The sequence below is a fragment of the Bos taurus genome, chromosome 5 (genome assembly GCF_002263795.3).
Source record: "Bos taurus isolate L1 Dominette 01449 registration number 42190680 breed Hereford chromosome 5, ARS-UCD2.0, whole genome shotgun sequence".
NCBI lineage: Eukaryota > Metazoa > Chordata > Mammalia > Artiodactyla > Bovidae > Bos > Bos taurus.
The window spans coordinates 105,666,267-105,681,680 of NC_037332.1; the positions used below are offsets into that span (position 1 = coordinate 105,666,267).

Here is a 15,414-nt window from a genome sequence, read left to right on the forward strand (position 1 = left end):
ATTCATGGACATTTCACTTCTATGACAGGCGTCATGCAGAGGTTGCAAGCACTGGCTTTGGACTTCGGCCGACTTTGTATGTTCTGGCTTTGCAGCTTACTAGGTGTCATCATTTGGGCAAGTCACTTAAGCTTGGCCCTGCCTCACCTTCCTCATCTGTGAAATGGGAATGACAGCAGTCAGGTGCCAAGGGCGAACCCCGGTAGGAAAAGGGCTGGTGACTCTGTCCAGGGCTGGACCTAGCTCCTACCCTCTGGCTGGCTGCACGCCAGGACCTGTGTGGAGAACAGAAGCCCAACCCTAGCCCCACCTCCCTCCACAATCCTCAAGACCCTTGGAGACCTCCCGTCCAATCCCTGTCCTCTCTTGCTGAAGGGGTGCCACCTTCCAGCATCCTCCTGGCCTCAGTGGCCCTTAACAGTGAGCTCTTTCCATGAACAGGGTGACTCAAAGGCCCCGGTCATCACCTGCCACCACGCCTCCCCCATCCCTGGCTTTACCCTTTGCCCTCTAAATAAGGAAGCCAGCACTGCCAGGCCCAGGACTTCTGCCCAATTTGGGTCCTGGGTGGCCTCTCGCCTCCCTCTTCCCCTGGGCCCCCAGCCAACTCCCCCTCCCTCAGAGATGCACCCTGCTCACTTCATTCCTGCCTCATAGTTGGAATGACAGCGGCTCCCAGAATCTGTGGGGTGTGTTGGGGGGGGTGCCGGGGGTCTGGGGAGGCAGCCAGGCCCTGGAGCAGGTTAATGTTACAGCCCTGGATAAGTGAGGTGGCCCACTTGACGTCAGGGTGATGATGGGTGGCAGGGAGGGCCGGGTGGCTGAACTATAAAGACAGGTCCAATCCGATATAATCAACTCGGGTCGGAGCGAGCGGGCCAGCCAGGCAGCGTCCCCAAGCCATGGTCCCTACCGGCCGCGGCTCAGCCTGGGTCCCTCTGCTCCAGACCCAAGTGCCCAAAGCCGGCTTTGGTTTCATGTCAGCAGCCTTCAACTGCCTTCCAAAAATAAGCCCCTGCCGCCATGCCGAGGGGAGAAAAACAAGAAGGGCGGTATTTTTAGGGCCATTAATTCTGACCACGTGCCTGAGAGGCAAGGTGGATGGCCCGGGGACAGACGCCGCTCATCACTATGTCCCGGGGAGCAGGACGTCCGCAGGGCACGCTGCGGGCTCTCGTCTTCCTCGGCGTCCTAGTGGGCATGGTGGTGCCCTCTCCTGCGGGCACGAGAGCCAACGGCACACTGCTGGCTTCGAGGGGCTGGGGCACCCTGCTATCCAGGTCTCGAGCCGGGCTGGCCGGAGAGATCGCTGGCGTGAACTGGGAGAGTGGCTACTTGGTGGGGATCAAGCGGCAGCGGAGGCTGTACTGCAACGTGGGCATCGGCTTCCACCTTCAGGTGCCCCCCGACGGCCGGATCAGCGGGACCCACGAGGAGAACCCCTACAGTGAGTGCCAGCCGCAGCCGGTTGGGGAAGCGGGGGGCTGGGACTCCAGCAGGTCTCTGGTGCCTGGGGTCCTGTGATAAAGTGGGGGGGATTCTACACTTGGGTGCCCACTAGCTTAGCCACCTCCCCCAACTCGCTTTGCTCCTGCAGGATGCATAGGCTGAGGTCTGAGCATCCTCTGCCATCAGCATGCCCCTGAGGCATTAATTCCTTCAGTATTTCAGGCACCACTGTGGCCTCATAGGACTACCGGGAACCCCCAGCCAGGGGGAGCCACAAAATGAGGGTGGAGAGAACTGGCAAGGATGCTTAGACCAGATTAGATATGAGCTGCTTTTTATTTTACTTCCCTCTTTGAGAGGAAAGGCAAGTCGTTTGCAGATTTTCCAGCTGCAGCTTATCCTTCTTTCTAGTTCAGCTTGCCCCCACCCCCCACACCCGCCCTACAAGTTGGTGGGTTGCTGTCTAGATGGGCTCTCCCCAGGAGGGGATGGGGCTGGAGGACCCAGGGCAGCCGACAGGGTCTGTGTGGCTGCGGTGTTTGCAAGATTAGATGGGCTGAGATGTGTTGAAATGCGAGGAGACATTTTAAACAAAGCTAATCAGAATTCATTTTTTTTATCCATGTCAAGGACCTCATGTGATTAGGCCCAGATTCGAAGCTACCCTTAGGTTGATGCCCAGGTGGCCACTGGAATCTCTAACTCCGATGTCAGAACTTCCCCCTTGCAAAACTCGATTGTTAACAGTTCAGTAGAATGGACCAGACTGGCAACTCAGCTCCTAAAGTGAGATCAGGGTGGAGGCGACAGAAGGCCTGACTTTCTAGAAGCAGGAGGGTGGGCCTAGATGTACTTGTAGGGGGGAGGTCACCTTTAGGTTGACATCCCACACCGCTTTGCACAATCCTGGGGTAACACAGCCCCTGTCTCTTTGGCAGGCCTGCTGGAGATTTCCACGGTGGAGCGAGGCGTGGTGAGCCTCTTTGGGGTGAAGAGCGCCCTCTTCGTCGCCATGAACAGTAAAGGAAAATTATACGCCACGGTGAGTCCATCAGGCCAAGGGAAGCTTTCAGGCCGCACACGAGGCCTGCCTGCATGCTCAGTAGCTCAGTCTCCTGCCAGGCTCCTCTGTCCATGGGATTCTCCAGGCTGAAGTGGGTTGCCGTTTCCCCCTCCAGGGGATCTTCCCTACTCAGGGATCGAACCCGTACCTCCTGCATTGGCAGGTGGACTCTTTCCCACTGAGCCACCCAGGAAGCCCGTGCATTGAGGAAAGTAATGCAAACTCTTGAGCAGAGATGTGCATATTTATCTAGAATGAGGAGGGGGACTGTGGGAGGAGCCGGTGCGAGTGAGGTGCTTGCCACTCTGTGCTGGATCGTGTTTTTCTTGATCCCACCCGTCAGAGCCTTGTAGCAAGAAAGGAACCGTAGCTCAGAGGGCCATAGGGTCCAAGGGAAGCCGGAGTTCTGCATAAAGCTGTTGTCCAAGCTTACGATCAGGCTGTGAGCTGGAGAGGCCCAGAGAAGCAGGCCTGTGTGTCAGCCTAGACACGCTGCTCCCATGAGCCACCCTCCAGCCACAAGCACAGCTCAGGAAGAGATGAAGCTCTTTTTCTCGCCTTTATCAGTGCGTGGACATCTCACTTTAAGATTTTAAGCCCACTGACCTCTGATGCCAGCCACTAGAGAACCATGCCCCGCACTGTACCCCCTTGGCTGGCACCAGCCCCCACCTCTGCCTTCTCCCATCACCCGTCACCACTGGTGGGGACAATGCTAGCACTTGGGTTAACCTCCCCAACTTCCACGTTTCCCCACTTCTCTGCTCTCTCTGACCCCTTCCTTCCTGGGTCTCCCAGCCCATAATTTTGCCATATTCCAAAATGTGGACGGGGAAAGCATTCCTGTGAAGGCAGAGACACTGGGAGTTCTCGCGACCGAAATAAGAAGGCTAAAAAGGAAGACCTGTGAGCCATGGTCGAGGAATAGCAGAGTGACTATTTCTGGGGAGGGCGTGGAGGGCCGTTCTACCCCTGCGTGGGGACAGACGGGAGCAGGAAGTGAATGCGGAGGCTCTGGGACCCGGGGCCGGCGTCCAGGGAGGCTGTCCCAACAGACCAGGGCTGTGAAATGCCCGAAGTGGGAGCCCAGGTGGCCTCGGCCTGTGATCTGCAGCGCTAACACCTCTCTCTCTGTGTTGGTTTGTGTGGAGACCAGGCGTGCGTCAGAATCCGTGAGCCTCTGAGGACAAGTGGCTGGAGGCAGGTAGGCTGGAGTTGGAACCGCGTCCTAGTCTGTACCATGAGAGGCGCTTCTGCTGAGGGCCTACAGCCATCACCTGCAGAGCACAGAGGCAGGTCTGCACACAGACCCAGGGTCCCACCTGCAAAGTGAGGATGAAGATCAGATGCACCTCTCGGGGCTGCTGGGGAAGAGTGCCTAGAGAGCATCCCCAGGGCTCCTGACCAACAGTAGGTGCTCAGTACAGGGGAATCATTTATGGTGTCTCAGCACTGCCACAGGCTCCACCTCTCTCCTAGAGATGAGTCTCCTGGGAGGAATCTCTGCATCCACGCCACCTTGGGAACTTGTCACAGGCCAGGTTTCTTGGGTCCCTCCTCAGAGATGCTCAGTCATTAGGGCTGGATCGGGCTGCATATGTTTGTTTTTATTCAAGTTTCCCAGGTATTTCTGAGGTGCAAGCAGGCTTAGGGACCACCAGGCTACATGGGCTTTGCAGGGCAGGGAATTCTCACTGGCCGAGGGTCACACCAGTGCTGAAGGCTGCAGGGAGATGAAACTGGTCTGCAACGGGGATCCTCAGATGTCCTTTTCACCGCTCTCTGCATGTGTGATGGAGAGGGGGGTGGTCCCTGGGGCCAGCAGGGCTTTGATGGAGCCAGTGCCCCGCCTGGTACAGAGGATGGTCCCCAACAGCCCCTTCCCAGCCACGTGAGTGTTGCCTGGATCCCACTGGTTGCAGAGCCAGGAATGGGGGCAGTTGGCTCTGAGCTTCTCCGCAAAGTGAATCTTTTGGAAGGAAGCACAGATTACATCAACCCTTATCTCTGCCACCATCATTAACAAGCTATTTAGTATTTCTTTCTCCTTATCCTGAAAAAAATTTAACTGTGAGGTGGGGGAAGGGTGCAAACAGAGGGTCACTGTGACCACTTCCCACTTGAAACCTGGGGTCTCCGTAGGAGAAGCCAGGGAGACTGGGACCAGCAGGAGCACTGAGAGTGGACAGAGCATTCTGGGACCACGAGGAGGGGGAGACTCTGAAGCATAGGCTGACCCCTCACTCCTGGGCAGATGACTTCAAAGGAGGTCCACAGGACTCACTGTAGAGACAAAGTCCAGGAAAAAGGGGGGCTTCCCTGGGAAGAGCCCTGCCCACCATGTACACCTCCACCTCCTCCCCTCATATACCTCCCAGGGGCGTCTGCCCAAGGGCACCTTCTTGGAGGGGAGATGTCCTCCCTGGAGTCCCAGACCCACCAGATGCTCCTAAACCCCCTCCCCTTACCCTGCAGTGCCCCCCAGGGACCGTTACCACAGTCTGAAAGAACAATTGCCAGCTGATTCCGGAGCCAGGAAGACTCCTGATGGATGGTGATTTCATTCACACTATTTCCCTTTAAGCCCCTGGAACTGTCTCCCTTCCCTGCACGCTCAGCTGCTACTGTAGTCCCTGAGTGGGGTTTCTTCTCGGGGTGGGGAGCCCTGCTGGGGGGAGAGACGGAGGGGCAGGGGGCAAGGTAGGAAAATGAGTAACAGTGTTATTCGCTAGGTCGTCTCAGACTCTTTTACAACCCCATGGACTGTAGCCCACCAGGCTCCTCTGTCCATGGGATTCTCCAGGCAAGAATACTGGGATGGATTACCATTCCCTTCTCCAGGGGATCTTCCCAACCCGGGGACTGAACTCACATCTCCTGCATTGCAGGCAGATTCTTTACAGGGAAATCCAAGGTAGGAAAATAAGCGCCAAGAAAACCCACCTAAAGAGTGGACTCCCACTGGTCTCATCCCTTGGAAGGAAGGGTGCAGAGCCTGTGGCAGTGTTTAGACAATATAAACAGCTCACCCGTATTGAGCACCTACTATTTGCCAGGTGCCCTGGGGATGCTCTCTGGACAGCACCCCTCAGCACAGCTGGGAGGCGTGTCTGATTTTCATCTCCGTTTTGAAGATGGGACCCTGGGTCTCTGAGGTCTCAGGTGGATCAGGCTTGTGTGCAGACCTGCCTCCACAGGTGATGCCCTAGGCCTGCAGCAGAAATGCACCAGCTGTGCAGACTGACACCCAGGTTTCAGCTCCTAGCCTCCAGCTACTATCTTACTTCTGGCAAAGTCTCTAACCATCTCTGAGTGCAGACCTCTGCTCCCTCTGATGGGGACGGAGGCAGGAATCAGTGAGTTCCAATCTCCTTGATCTTTTTAAAATTAAAAAAGAAAAAAATCAAAGATCTCCACGTAACAGTGGTACTGTTATAATCCTTTAGCTGAGAAAAGTACATAGTGATGAAAATCTACTAGGGATTCAGTTATGCTTCTCAGTGATTTTGGTTTTATTCAGAATAACTGTGTCTCCATCCTTTTCATCAATGGCATCATGACAAAAGGGAAACACAGCATTTATTTCATCCACAGAGGCCTTTGGTTATTACCTGGGGCGTTAACCTGCAGGGAGGGGAGGATCAGGTCTTTCTCTTGCTCTTAACTGCTTCTCTCCCCTAGCGGGAGATGGAGTCTGAGCGGATGGGGCAAAGGGTCACTGGTGCTGACAATATGTGGAAGGGTCAGAGATGGGACCCCAGAGCTGGGGGCGGCTTGCACTGCAGCCAGGGGCCTGAGGAGCCCTGCAGACGGTCTCCCAAATGGCTTTGTCTGCAGCCTGCCTGCTACCCAGGGCGATGCAGGAACGAGGAGTGAGAAGCACGACAGGCCCGGTGGAGGCATCTTCAAACGCTTCCAAGTTGCCTATGCAATTGTGTGTTAGGAACGGGGATTAGAAAGGACAGGCGTCTTCAGAGCCAGGAGGTGCTGTTTCTCCATTTCAGCTAGGGACTGAGAAAGCAGCAGTTGGGCTCCAGGAGGAGAGGGTCTTGGGACAAAGAGTTCTCTGGGTTTCTTCTTACCTCCCCACTCCTTATCCATGCAACCCCCTCCCCAACTCCCATGCCCATAGACAACCAAGAGTAAAGGGGGAAAACGGCCTAGGCAGCCCTAGAAGAAAGAACTTTAAAGACAAGGAGAAACTTCCATCAGTCCGGTGACCTAGTGAACAAAGACCAGAGTCTGGGATGGCTGTCTGGTCCACCTCAGACTCTGAGGGGCATTTCCACCAGCAGTAACTCATGCCAAGACCCCTGTATGTCCCACCCACCCATGCAAAATGCCCCCTCTCCACTGCCAGAGCTAAACGCTTTAGAGCTCGGGTCCTCAGAAGTCCGATTAGACCTACGTGGAATTTAAGACATTGTCATGCTGGAGCTTGGGGCCTGGCAGGCCCCGGCAATGTGATCCAGGGGAATTATTTTCATTTGTTCAAGTAATAATATACGGTAGCTGCTTTTCTTAACACGGCGTTTGCTTGGCTTTTCTCACCAGAGCTGAGGAGCCAACATTCCTGAGCCATGAGACTCGGCTCAGGGACACAAATGGTAAGATGAAGTGAGGGGCTGGTCCCGATGCCAGCCTGAGCATCCGTGGGGCCGTGGAGCATCAGCTGGAGGGAAGAGTTCAGGGCCACGGTCTTGGCCTCCTGCCCCCAGCCGCGTGGCCACCTGAACACCAGGGATGGAGCAGAGGGGCTCAGAGAGGAAGGGGCCAGGGAGAGGCAGAGAGGCTTTCAAAGCAACTTCATCCATGTCTCTTCTCACTTTGGATTCACACAGAATTCTGGGGAAGGCTTCAGACAGTAAAGAATCTGCCTGCAATGTGGGTCACCCGGATTCGATCCCTGGGTCAGGAAGCGCCCCTGGAGAAGGGAATGGCAACCCACTCCAGTATTCTTGCTTGGAGAATCCCATGGACAGAGGAGCCTGGAGGGCTGCAGTCCGTGGGACTGGAAAGACTATGACACAACTGAGCAACTCACACAACGTGGGGAAGGCTAGGGACGTGAAGTGGGCTGGAGGAAAGAAACAGAGGTTGGAAACTTTCTGAAAAGCTGGGGGTGGAAGTTGAATATCAAAACCTGATGAGCAGAGACCAAAGCACCATGTATAACACCACCATCGTGCACATTTAAACAAATATGTTTTAGAAGATCTAGACCTTAGCAAAAGCTAGATTCTTCTATTGGATCAGGGCAAATGCTCCGAATTTCTGGCTCCAATCTGGCTCAATTCCTCTCTCTTCCTGTCCTGTCCCTGGAGACCTCTGCCCAAGATCTGATTTCCTCTCTAGAGTTTGCAAAGAAAGTGAAGTCGCTCAGTCGTGTCCATCTCTTTGCGACCCCATGGACTGCAGCCCACCAGGCTCCTCCATCCATGGAATTTTCTAGGCAAGGGTACTGGAGCAGGTTGCCATTTCCTTCTCCAGGGGATCTTCCCGACACAGGGATCAAACCCAGGTCTCCCTCATTGCAGGTAAAGGCTTTACCATCTGAGCCACAAGGGAATCAGAGTTTGCAAACCTCACGTGAAACCTCTCCCTTGACCACCGTTTAGATCAGAAATGAATTCTTCTGGAAACTGGCGGGTGGGGTGCTCTCCAGGGTCATAAAAAGTTAAAACCAATTGGTGGGTGGACAGGGGGCTGGACAGGACTAGAGGGAGAGCACAGACCAGTCTCTGATACAAAGCTTCTCTCAGTCCATTTTCTGGGCCATCTTCCATCCTCAATTCCCTCCCCATTTTTACTAATCCACTAACATGACAAGGTAATATCAATACATGAACATGGTTTAAGGGTTGGGGAGGTGCAGAAGAATACACCATGGAAATGAAGTCTCACTCTCACTGTTTTTTGTGGGTTTTTTTTGGGGGGGGGGGGGCGGGGGGTGTTGGCCATGCCATGCAGTATATGGGATCTTAGTTCCCTGACCAGGGATCGAACCCAAGCCCGCTGCATTGGGAGCTCAAGAGTCCTAACCACTGGACCACCAGGGAAGTTCCTCCCTTTCAGTGTTGTCTCAAAGACCCAGACTGTCCCCAGGGCAGCACTGTCCCTAGCCCTCGTGTGCCAACCATCCTAGGAAGAGCCAGCATCCCTATGTGTGTGCTTATGTTGGCATCATATTTTAAAATCACACAAACAGGAGCAAACTACTCAGTGTTTGAATCTTGCTTCTCCACTGAACCGTATGCCTTAGGGGCCATCTCCAAACAGTGCACAGAGGGGTTCTGGTTTTTTATGACTGAGAGCATTCTGTGTGTGGCTGTCCCATCACTGAGCGGAGCGCCGCCCGCCTGATAGACGCTGAGGCTGTTTCCGGTCTCTCACTGTTATAGATGCTGCTGCAGTGCGTGACTTTTATACACGCATGGGAGTGAGCCTGTAAGATAAATTCCTAGAAGTGGAAGCACTAATCGAAACTGTAGTTATTATTTTATTCTAATACATATTGTAAATTTTCTCTTGACAGAAGTTACAACAATACACACACCAGCACATCCAACGAGAACTCCTAGTCCCCATGCCCTCACCAGTGAATGCCTCTTATCCAACACAGTTCTCTTTGCAATCCGGCAATTAAAAATGTGATCACACAGTTGTGGTTTATCTTTCCTTTAGGGCTTCCCTGGTGGCTCAGATGGTAAAGAATCCGCCTGCAGTGCAGGAGACCCAGGTTCCCAGGCTGGGAAGATCCCCTGGAGAAGGGAATGGCTACCCACTCCAGTATTCTGGCCTGGAGATTTCCATGTACAGAGGAGTCTGGCGGGCTACAGTCCACGGGGTCACAAAGAGTCGGACACGACTGAGTTAGGCGTATTTTCTTATGTTTAAATGCTACTTGTATTTCCTTTTCTGTAAACTGTCTAAAAACATCCATTTTAGTCAGTTCATGGTTCTGAGTATAATAGCAAAATTTAATCTGTTGCAAACTATATTATATAGTATAATGCATTGTAAATGTTTTTTTATTCAGTTTGCTATTTACATTCTTATTTTCTTTAAGTTGATTTTTTTTTTCCAGGCAGAAGTCTAATTTATTCCTCTTGGGTTTCAATAATGGCCTCTAGTTTTTGTGTCCTGCTTAGAAAGAGCTTTCTGACTTTTTTTAAAGATTCTCTTCTCTCTTTTTTTCTTGTCTTTGGTCCCACCTGCATGGCTTGTGGTATCTCAGTTTCCAGACTGGGGATTGAACCTGGGCCTTGGCAGTGAAAGCACCACTAGGCGACCAGGGAACTCTCCTTAAGTTTCTCTTTTTAGCGTTTAAGTATTTGTTCCTTTGGAATTTATTTTAGAGTTAGGAATAAAATCATACATCAAATTTTATTATTATTCCATTATTATTATCATATAAGATAGTATCCAGTTCTTCCAACACCATGTTTTCTCCGGTGATTGGAATTGCCACTTTTATTTTATATGCATTTTATGTTCATGTTTGGATTTACTTCTGGATCGTATTCTGTTTGTTGAGCTGCACCAGACTGTTAATTTATGCAGCATTATTTCTGCTCAACTTTGAGCATTGATCCAAATTCACTTTTCCCTGGAGCTTTACCCATGGACAGCCTTAGGTCCTGTGGTTCCCCCGACCCCCTGTGTCCCGAGAGGCCCCAGGAGTGTGGGGCCAGAGCCCGGTCAGCTCTGTGCCCCGCTCCCCCAGGCTCACCCGCTACCACCACTCAGGCAATAAATGCAGGGCTTAGAAGCTAACTTGTCCTACAACCCACTGCAGCTTTTTTTAAACTTTGTTTATTTTTGGCCACTCTGGGTCTTGGTTGCTGTGGGGACATTTCTCTAGATGTGGAGAGCGGGGTCTGCTCTCCGTTGTGGTTCGAGGGCTTCTCACTGTGGTGACTTCTCTTGTTTCGGAGCACGGGCTCTAGGGTGTGCAGGCTTCAGCTGTTGCCACTCCCAGACTCTAGAACACAGGCTCAATAGTTGTGGCTCACGGGCTCAGATGCTCCAAGGTGCAGGGACTCTTTCCAGACCAGGGATGTCTGGAAAACCTATGTCCCCTACATTAGCAGGTAGATTCGTAACCACTAGACCACCAGGTAAGCCCCCACAGCAAGTTTTACAGGAATGATGATCCCAGGTAAGACAAAGCCTTCAGTGCTTTTACTTTCAACCAATCTATGAATCAGTTGGAGGGGAATCATTATGGCAATAGCAATTATTTTTCACTTTATACCATGCATTATTTCAGTGAATGCTCCCTCCAATTCTGTGACAGAACTGTCCTCACTGCTCCCATTTTACAGATGAGGAAGCTGAGGTTTAGGAGGTGAAATCACTTGTCAAGTTCACATAGCTAAATAAGAGGTGAGTCGTCACATATGCTTCGCCTACTTTGATTAGTTTCTTTTTCCTGCTTTGGGACATTCCTTTCTTCATTCTGCAAATATTTTTGAGCACCCATGGCAAGAAAGATAAAAACTTGTGAAAAACAGAACTCCCTGGTGCGATATTCAGAAGCCAGTTGACACAGCTGGTGCAGACTTTGCAGGGTCGTGTCCAGGAAATGAACATCACAGGGAGGTGCCTTGTCAACAGTAGCCCAGGGGTGTGTGAGGGAAAGACAGGAGACCTTCATTCAACGAGGGGTGGCAGAGGGATGGGTGAGTGGTACCCAACGTATTACCTAGACAGTGCCCATTGCCTCTCACTGGCTCTCGATGCATTCAAGAGCTACCCCTTTGTGGGCATCCATGAGCCCCTATTATAGCATCATTCATCCAGTGTCACCTGCTCAAAAGGACGCAGTCCTTGTCTCAGGGAACTGTGTTTAGGAGTCCCCTGGGATGGTGCATTGTTTTCAGTGCTGTCAGACTGGTTCACTCGGAGCCCTGAGGAGCCAGCTCATCACCCTTGTTCATCAGAGAAAGAGGCTCTCGTCCACCCCACACCGGCAGGGTAAGGCCAGGCGCTCGTAGTACGATTCTTCTTGAGAAGGTCAGACGACACCCCTGGCACAGCCGCTCAGCCATTGAGTGGGTTTTTTATAGCCGATGGCCTCAGCCGGCAGGAAGGAGTCAGGTATTATGCTCAGCTTTGTCTCTGTTTCATTCTGCATTTCTCTAAAGACCAGACCCCAGGCTTTCTGGCCCCCCAAGGGAGCGACCTCCACCTGAAGCCCAGAAATCCCCCCAGCCGAGGGCAGTGACCTGGGTGGGTTTGAATGGAGGGCCCCCTCTTCTAGGAATAAAGGAGGACTTGGGTGATTTATTGGGGCTGAACTTGTCGATGTGTGGCAGGAAGCCTGGCCCTCAGTTTCTGAACAAGTTGGTCCTCACACAACTCGATCCAGCAGGGACCCTTCATCACCAGCCCCAGACTCCACGGCACCATGGGTCACAGAGGGAACCAGGCTCTGTTCCCCATAAAGTCTCTGCCCATCACCATCTCATTCCTGCCTTTCTCTGGAGAATGGTGGATTCCTAGAGGGCACCAGGGCTTCCCCGGTGGCTCAGTGGTAAAGAACCCACCTGCCAATGCAGGAGACATAATGAGACATGGGTTCTATCCCTGGGTCAGGAAGATCCCCTGGAGGAGGTCATGGCAACCCACTCCAGTATTCTTGCCTGCGGAATCCCATGGACAAAGGAGCCTGGTGGGCTACAGTCCATGGGGTCGCCAAGAGTCGGACACGACTGAGCACACACGCACAGGTGACACCAGGCACCTCTGGGCTCAAAATCAAAGCCGAAGATGGGCCTTTTAAGGGCAGCACACCTGGGCCTTAACCTGGGAAAGATGGGAGGAGGGATCCAACTGCAGAGAGAATTACCATAATAACCAGACGCAGGAGTGCTGGGAAGGCCTTAGAAAGTTGTCCGTCTCAACCTCCACTCACCTGCCCCTCTTGATGGTCCCCCAGCACGCGGAGTGCAGAGAAGGGAAACAGGTCTGGAGGAGAGACGGCTGCCCCAAGGCCACACAAGTGGAGCCATTGATCAAACCCCAGTCCCCAGTCCTGCTCCACTAGATCCTCTCCCAGCAGACTCGAGAAGACAGCTTTCTCTGTCCCTTCCTGGTGCTGTCTCTGAACGTAATAAATTATCATCCAGGTGTTTAGGAGACTGAGTGCCCACGACTGGCAGCCCGGAGCACCCCCGTTCTCCATGTGACACAGGCTGTCCACCCACATCCCTGGGCCTGAGTTTTCTCATAATGAAGAGGGGGAAGGTGAGGGGGGCCCACGAGAGCTCCGAAGGCCCTCCTGTTTTCAGCTCCAGGCTTCTGCTTACCCAGGGTAGCTCAGAGCTTCCAGCGGTCATCCGATTCAGGGAGGCGAGGAGCCCGAGGCCTGCTGGGCTTCGTTCATCACTGATGCTCTGCCGTTTGTTCGTTTCCTCCACAGCCCAGCTTCCAAGAAGAGTGCAAGTTCAGAGAGACCCTCCTGCCCAACAACTACAATGCCTACGAGTCGGACCTGTACCGAGGCGCCTACATCGCGCTGAGCAAATACGGAAGGGTGAAGCGGGGCAGCAAGGTGTCCCCCACCATGACTGTCACGCACTTCCTCCCTAGGATATGAGGACCCCGGAGGAAGGCTCACAGGTGGAAAGCAACGTCTTCTGTTGGAATTTTGCACAAGTGGACAGTTCCCCTTCCCCCTATGCCTCCTGAGTTGAGCTCCTTCTCTGCTTGGGAGGGGGGAGACCTGAGCCGGTACCCAGAGCCACCGGACCCCATGGCGTGTGACCCACCCAAGGGAGGGGTTGCAGACGGGCTCCTAGAATGGCAATGGATTGATCCCATGCTCTGACCTCAACTGAGGGGAGAAAGTCCAGAGAAACTCGTGGAAGAGGACCCTGGGCGCTGGAAAAGGAGGGGACGAAGTGTGTGTGCTGATGTATATCCATACATCTCAGTCTATACGTACAGACATCTCAGTCTATATCATCAGAGCCGAGGCATCTGGGCATCTCCGAACAGGTTTCTTCCTCCAGGCATCACCGGAATCTGCCTGCAAGAATGTCACCTGTCAGCCAGCAGGATCGATGCGTGCTCCCATTCTGCCTCTTTCCAATCACCTTCCCTCGCAGAGGCTGCTGACCGCGTGGGTTGCCTCGGAGGCGGGGGCAGGAAGCAGCTGTCCTCTAAAGTGCAGAGAGGACAGGGTGACAGGGCGTAAGATTTAGCTGCAGACAGAAAGACTGAGCGGGCACTCAAGGCATCCTGGGTGTGAGGGCTCTGGGGCCCTGGGACACATTGTTGGGGAAGCTGGGGGAGACAATGTCCCCTTTTTTTTGGAGGAGAAGGTCGGAGCAGTGTGTGAGGCTACTGGTAGAAAACTGGCTAGAAGCAGCAGAGTGGATGGGGCGTCCTAGAGAGAACCTTTCTGCCCGGAGGACTGAAGTGCTGCGCGCGGCTCCAAGAACAAGCTGGGGCCAGGCTGCCTGCCCGTAACTTTTCCACGTTGAACTGGGTCTTATTTTAACCTCAGATGACAAGGATCCTAATAATGGCAACCTCTTTGGCGAGCATCGAGGGGCACAAAATAGGTCATGAAGGAAGTAGAGAGGTTTCAGACTTCAGATGCTAATTCCTCTCCAGTAACGTCCAGGAAACTCACCCAAGTTCTCATCTGATACTCTCACTTCCTTCTCAGCCGACCTCCCCCACACATGCACCGGTGCCTGGATGCAGCGGAATTGGGCATCGTGATGTCCGGAGTTTGCCCCCCTAACCCCCTCCAGTAGGAGAAGAGTGATAATCCGGTGAAATGGAGCAGCCCAGCTGAAGCGGCTCCTTGCTGCCACAATGCCTTCTTGCCTCCTGGCCTTTGAGAGTATTTAAAGCAGAGGTGCCCCAAGTGACTATAAATGTTGTCCGCCTGAAGCCTTTGGATGCCTGAGCCATTGGGACGTTCCTAAATCTGAAACCAGAGAGACCCGTGTCGGAGCACACATATTTTCGGCGGACGTGGACGGGCGGGTTACAAAATGAGCTGACACCCTCTGTGACTCTCAGAGGCCCCGGCCAGCAAGACCAGCCCTTCCTCTGCTGCAAATATCCTCACCTTTGACACACCTCTCTATTTGCAGATGTGTCCAGCTATAGATAGAGCCGGGATGAGCTGAAGTCAGGGGCTGACGATCCAAGGGAGAGACACCCTGCTGGTCACCTCCTCTGCCCGGCACATATCAGGGCAGACATGTGCTGGGGGAGGGACAAGAGGCTGCACCAAAGTGAGCAAAGATGCAACAGACAATGAGAGCTCAGGATGAGAGAGAACACAGCCAGGTCTTGAATAGAAACTGGATGGAGCTGGGGTCTTGGTCAAGCAGAAGGGGAAACCATTGGTCCATCTTGACTGTTTGGAATATTTCAAGTGTAGGTCTGCTTGGAGGCAGGGGACAAAACAGATTGTTCTTCAGGAGGTCTTGTCCTGAGTAACTGGTCTGTTTAACAGGGTATGTTGGAAACCGATGCACTCACAACCTGAGTGATGGGTCAGCTCCCAATAGGATGCAGTGGCGTGTAGGGGTTCTGGGTGGGGACGGATGGACCACAATCTGAAGAGGAGAAGGAAGTCACAGGTCCCAAAATATTGGTTCCCTTCTCCCCCAGGTGCTGCACTCTCTTGGCAGGAGAAGGCTCTTCTAAGGAGAGTCATGAGGCCTCAGATGGTTAGATCTTTCCTGCAGCCCCTTAGAGGCTTATAAAAGTGCCCAAATCCTGACCAGGAGTTTCCCCAAATGTCCACTCCCATCTCTGATGCTGGAAGGGAGGATGAGAAGCTCTCAAATGCCCGGGACCGGGCAGGCTTGATGCCCGTCACTCCAGTATAACGCATTGTCCGACGTCCCTGTGGGCAGCTGGGTGTCTGT

At 53.2% G+C, this 15,414-nt stretch overlaps 1 protein-coding gene across 1 annotated transcript; it reads left to right on the forward strand.

The window, feature by feature from the left end:
* Positions 1 to 1,101: 1,101 nt before the first annotated feature.
* On the forward strand, positions 1,102 to 13,115 carry FGF6 (fibroblast growth factor 6). Its single transcript, NM_001192400.1, has 3 exons — positions 1,102 to 1,447; positions 2,388 to 2,491; positions 12,939 to 13,115. Exons 1-3 carry the CDS (start codon positions 1,102 to 1,104, stop codon positions 13,113 to 13,115), a joined length of 627 nt encoding a protein of 208 aa, NP_001179329.1.
* The last annotated feature ends 2,299 nt before the right edge of the window (positions 13,116 to 15,414 follow it).